Source organism: Primulina huaijiensis, chromosome 4 (assembly GCF_012295235.1).
Source record: "Primulina huaijiensis isolate GDHJ02 chromosome 4, ASM1229523v2, whole genome shotgun sequence".
NCBI lineage: Eukaryota > Viridiplantae > Streptophyta > Magnoliopsida > Lamiales > Gesneriaceae > Primulina > Primulina huaijiensis.
Window position 1 is genome coordinate 11,327,623 of NC_133309.1, and position 6,164 is coordinate 11,333,786.

General features: G+C 41.4%; 1 protein-coding gene across 1 annotated transcript; it reads right to left on the reverse strand.

Moving 5' to 3' along the window:
• Positions 1–2,983: 2,983 nt before the first annotated feature.
• LOC140974890 (uncharacterized) lies at positions 2,984–4,242 on the reverse strand. Its single transcript, XM_073438380.1, has 3 exons — positions 4,026–4,242; positions 3,576–3,968; positions 2,984–2,997 (listed from the first exon to the last, which is right to left on the reverse strand). The coding sequence occupies exons 1-3, from the start codon at positions 4,240–4,242 to the stop codon at positions 2,984–2,986; spliced, it is 624 nt and encodes a 207-aa protein (XP_073294481.1).
• Between the last annotated feature and the right edge of the window lie 1,922 nt (positions 4,243–6,164).

Consider the following 6,164-nt stretch of genomic DNA (forward strand, 5'->3'; position numbering starts at 1 on the left):
CCTCTTCTGGCTGAATAATATGAGAATCATCGGGGAGGTACTTCCGCAGCACAGATACATGAAAGACATCATGTATTCCAGATAAAGACATAGGTAAAGCAAGACGATAGGCACGATCTCCTATTTTCTCGAGAATGTCATATGGCCCAATATAACGTGGAGACAACTTTCCTTTCTTGCCAAATCTGACAACTCCCTTGAAAGGTGAAATCTTCAGGAATACTCGGTCTCCTGTCTCAAATACCAACGGTCTACGTAGAACATTGGCATATTTGGCCTTTCTATCTTGAGATGTTTTCATTCTCTTCTGAATCAGCTTTACCTTTTCAGTCATTTCTCTGATCATGTCAGGTCCAATCTCAGGAACTTCAGAGATGTCGTCCCAATACGGAGGGGATCTGCACTTCTTACCGTACAATGCTTCAAATGGAGCCATCTCAATACTCATCTTATAGCTGTTATGGTACGAAAACTCACAAAGTGGCAATGCCTCTTGCCATCCAGTGCTAAAATCAAGCACTACAGCTCGCAGCATATCCTCCAATGTCTGGATCTTCCGCTCGGACTGTCCGTCAGTCTGTGGATGATATGCGGTACTCAGATGCAACTTCGTACCTAGAGCCTGCTGTAAACTCTGCCAGAAGTACGAAGTAAACAGAGGATCACAGTCTGATACAATCGACTTCGGCACTCCGTGCAATCTGACCACCTCTCTAACATAGATCTCAGCCATCTGGTCATATCTGTATGTCATCTGATACGGAACAAAATATGCTGATTTGGTCAATCTGTCAATCACGACCCAAATCGCATCACAACCTTTGGCGGATCTCGGTAACTGCGTCACAAAATCCATGGAAATGTTATCCCATTTCCATTCAGGAATTGATAAACTGTGCAGTAAACCTCCTGGTTTCTTTCTTTCAGCTTTCACCTGTTGGCAATTCAGACACTTTGACACAAACTCTGTGACATCAGATTTCATCTGTTTCCACCAAAACTGTGTCTTCAAATAATTGTACATCTTTCTGCCACCAGGATGAATGCTAAAACGACTGCGGTGCGCTTCTGTCAATATCTATTGTCTCAATTCTGAAACATTCGGCACAACAATACGATTATTCACGTACAGTACATCATCACGTACCTGATACTCTGACTGATGACCTGCTCTGACCATCTCAATCGATTCCTGTACTTTCTGATCAACTTTCTGAGCCGCTTTAATTTTCACCATCAGCTCTGGTTCAGCTCGAATAGCATATAATCTCAAAGGCTGACAATCTGTTTCAAATACTAATCCAGACCAACAGCAATTTTCTATCAAATTTGAAACACCTATAGTCGATAAGGACAAAGAACATACCTTTCGACTTAGGGCATCGGCTGCTGCATTCGATTTTCCTGGGTAGTATTTGATTTCACAATCAAAATCTTTAAGCAAATCAAGCCATCTTCGCTGTCTCATATTCAACTCAGACTGTGAAAACAAATATTTCAGACTTTTATGATCAGAATAAATTTCGAATTTCTCACCGTAGAGGTAGTGTCGCCATATCTTCAAAGCAAATACAATGGCTGCCAATTCAAGGTCATGAATTGGGTAGCGAGATTCATGCGGTTTCAGCTGTCTCGAGGCATAAGCAATCACATGCCCTTGCTGCATCAACACACAACCCAGACCTCTGTGAGAAGCATCACAATACACGACAAAATCACCAGTACCTGAGGGGATAGTTAGGATCGGGGCACTGGTCAATCGTTTCTTCAATTCCAGAAAACTGGACTCACAGTCTTCTGACCAAATGAACAGAGCATTTTTCTGTGTTAACTGAGTAATAGGTTTAGCAATACTCGAGAAATCCTTAATAAATCGACGGTAATATCCTGCCAAACCAATAAAACTGCATATCTCTAGCACAGATGTCGGTCTAGGCCAACTGATCACGGCCTCAACCTTGCTAGGATCCACAGAAATCCCATCTCCAAATATAATGTGACCCAGAAATACTACCTGTCTCAACCAAAACTCACATTTCGACAGTTTAGCATATAATTTCTCAGCTCTCAGAATTTTCAACACAGTTCTCAAATGTTCTGCATGCTCAATCATATTCTTTGAATAAATCAAAATATCGTCAATTAATATGATAACAAAATCATCCAAATACCTTTGAAACACACGGTTCATTAATCCCATAAAAACAGCTGGGGCATTCGTAAGACCGAAAGGCATGACAATAAACTCGTAATGTCCATACCTGGTTCTGAATGCTGTTTTTGAGATATCGGAATCCTGACTCTCAGCTGATGGTATCCAGATCTCGAATCAATCTTGGAATATACAGAAGAACCTTGCAACTGATCAAATAAGTCATCAATACGAGACAAAGGATATTTATTCTTTACCGTAGCCTTGTTCAGTTGCCGGTAATCAATGCAAAGCCTCATTGAACCGTCTTTCTTTCGTACAAATAACACTGGAGCACCCCAAGGAGATACACTCGGTCTGATATATCCCTTGTCCAGTAAGTCCTTCAACTGTTCTTTCAACTCTTTCAATTCTATCGGCACCATTCGGTACGGAGCTCTAGAAATCGGAACTGTACCTGGTACCAACTCAATGCTGAAATCGATCTCTCGCATCGGAGGCAATCCCGGAATCTCGTCGGGAAAAACATCAGCAAATTCACACACCACTGGCAAGTCCGCCAATGATGGGCTCGATTTCAGTAAATCAACTGAATAAACCAGGAATCCAACCGCTCCTTTCTGCAATAATCGAGTCATATTCATCGCAGATATTAAAGGAATTCTAGCTCGAGAACCCTTACCATAAAATTTCCACCCCTCAGCCATTTCAGGTCTGAATCTCACTATCTTGTGGAAACAATCAACCGTAGCTCTGTACTTGGTTAACATATCAATACCGATAATACAATCAAAATCAGATATCTCAAGTACAATACAGTCTAATTCAATCTTATGCCCATCGTACTGCAGTATACACGATTTCACAGACTTCACTGATATCAAACCTGTCCCTAACGGAGAAGAGACAGACACTACCGCAGACAATGACTCAATAGGTAATGCATGACTCAATGCAAACCTCTCAGAAATAAATGTATGCGATGCACCAGTATCAATCAATACATATGCAGGATAACCAGAAATAAAACAGTTACCTGCAACAACGTCATCAGGTGCGTCCTGTGCCTGCTCCTCAGTCAAAGCGAACACCCTGGCCTGCTGTCTAGGAGGCTGGCTCACTGTCTGGCTTCCTCCTGGCCTCTGTTGTGACTGGGTAGATGGTGCTGGCTGGAAAGAATGAACAGCTGAGGGTCGTCTCCCTGTCTGAGCTACTGATCCAGATGACTCAGCTGCCTGGGATCCCTGGGCACCCCGCTGTGGACATACTCGGGCAAAATGTCCCTGCTGTCTACAAATACGACAGCTGCCAAACACTCCTCGGCACTGCTCAGTGGAATGCTTCCCTCCACAAGTGCTGCAATATGGTCCTGTATAACTCTGGCCCTGACCGGTCTGTCTCGAGCCACTCGAACTGGACGAACTGCTTCCAGCTTTCTTGAACGGTTTCCCCTTCGCTTTCAAGAATTCTTTCTTTCCACTACCACTGCCGCTGCCACTCTCAAGCCGGGGAGGTGGTTGCTGTGGTCCCGGTGCTGGAGGCAGAAACGAAGCTCCTCTCTGTCTCATCAGACCAGCTTCGGCTCCCTTAGCTCGGTTCAAAGCATCAGTAAAATTATTCGGTCTCCCGGTATTCACCAAGGTAAGGATTTCCGGATTCAGGCCATTTATAAACTGGTCCGCAACAGCCTCATCATGTTCAGCTACGTGGGGAGCAAACCGCAACAGTGAAGAGAATTTGGCCACATATTCCTCAATATTCAGCTGGTCCTGTCTCAAATTGCCAAATTCCGCTCCCTTGTCTTTCCTGTACGACACTAGAAAGAACCTCTGATAAAATTCAGTTCTAAACACATTTCAGGTAATAGCTGTACCTCGGTGTTCCAATGCCCTCTTCGTCGTGATCCACCAGTTCTTTGCCACATCATGTAACTGGTGTCCGATCAGTTTCACTCTCCTCTCATCAGTATATTCCAAGGACTCGAACATCATCTCTATATCGTCCAACCAACTCTCACAATCCACTGAAGTCTCAGTGCCCCTCAGAGTCGGCGGATGAAAAGACTGAAATCTCTTCAATAATGTCTCCATTGGAGTAGCTGTAACGTCCAATGGAGGATTTGAGGTGCTACCCTATTCCGGTACTCTTCTCGGAGGCATCTCTGAATATCAAAAGGGTTAGAAATCACATAATAAATATGTCTCAGTCACTTTCTGATCATCTTACCTCTGATCAAGAATCGGTTCTGATCCATTTCAAGAATACATATCACCATATCAAAATCAGATAATTCAGGTACATGTATTAAGGCAAGGAATCATCCTAGCAATAAAAAACAGGAAAGAAAACACATTCTACCCCGCTCACTAGCTCCAATCGCAATCTAAAGGATCTATCGCTCTGATACCACCTGTTGTGGGGACCCGGACGCTAATCATGTTCTTAATCGTCACTGGGACTAATTAATCAATTATGATAAACAGGGTCTAAATTTTTTTTTTTTAAAGTGCGGAACGTAAGGGAATTCATCTAATATACATATCAGTATAATAGTACAAGTATTGTACAACAAACATCAAACTCAAACTAAGGTGTAACAACTACATATCAAGTGTTCCAAACCCTATTTACATCAAAGTCCGAAGTCTCCACTCTAAACACGATCTCTCTCATCTTCTTCCTGACCCCGATCCTGTCCCACCTGTTGCCATGAACACATACAAACACGACAACAGCCGGATAATTCCGGTGAGAAATACATCCCGGTATAATTCAACAAAACATGCAATCATATAATCGATATAAAAGCATGAAACAAATAGCAATCACATGTATTAAATCTGAAAACATAAATCGATATAAAACTGTAAATAACTCGTGACTCTACAGCTCAGACTAGACTCATTCCTAGTCTAGGGATCCCGGTTTCCAGACGTTGGCATACTATATCGAATCTCAGTAATAGAAGTAAATCCACTCCTAATCAAACATCGATATAAACCAAACATCTTGTGTCTTGACCTATCCGTCAAAGACTTTGGCACCTCCGCCAATAACTCCTCTGTGACAATGTGCAATGGGCTAGTGACTACTCTATCACAGTCTGGCACCTCTGTCACAAGACCAATCGTCTAATCACGCTTTCTATAACTCAATAGAACAAGCATATCAATTCAAATCAATGCATATAATAACAACAAGTATGTGGTTTAGGGAAACTCAAGTTATATCTAACTCGAGTCATTCTCCCGGGTTCGACATTGACTTATACCTTTCTTTCGTAGTCTCGGTCTGCAGCAATATAAGTGCTGAACTCAAGACTGTCTCTGTAAATCTGAAATGACATATAGAGAATAGCAATATCAACATTCCATTCACAATTCAATACCTAATCTGATCAATCTGAAGTTAATTCAAATCAACGGTATAACGGCACAATCCCGATATCCCCGTCAATACAATAGCAACATATATCAATTACAAACCATAACCCATATCCGTTACAATCTGTAATCAATCAATAATCCAAATGTGATCAATTTCAATCGATAAAGTCAGAAAATCATAACAATTCCAAATTCAACTTGTTCTTCGATTTGACTTCGATTCTACGATGTCTAGTATTCCCAGAACACATAATAATGGTCAAATAATAATTTCTCCAATATCATAATTTCAAATGATAACAGAACTCAATAAAACTTACGTCCTGTAGTAGCTGTCGACGAGAGGATCTCAGAACCGTGTCCGGATTTAAATTCTGATATACGGATATTGTCAAATCACAATTCTAAACGTTGAAGGAAACTTAACAATTCTCTGTAGCTATTCTCGTTTTCTTCTCTGAAGGTTTGAAATGGAGATTGTCATATATATATATCAAATTACATGGTGGTGACAAGTGTCCCACTAAAATACTTAATTGTACTTTAGCCCCTGAAATCTTCACTATTTGCAATTCGGTCCTCACAACTCTTTTTACTTCAATTTCACTCCTAAAGAATTATAAAAC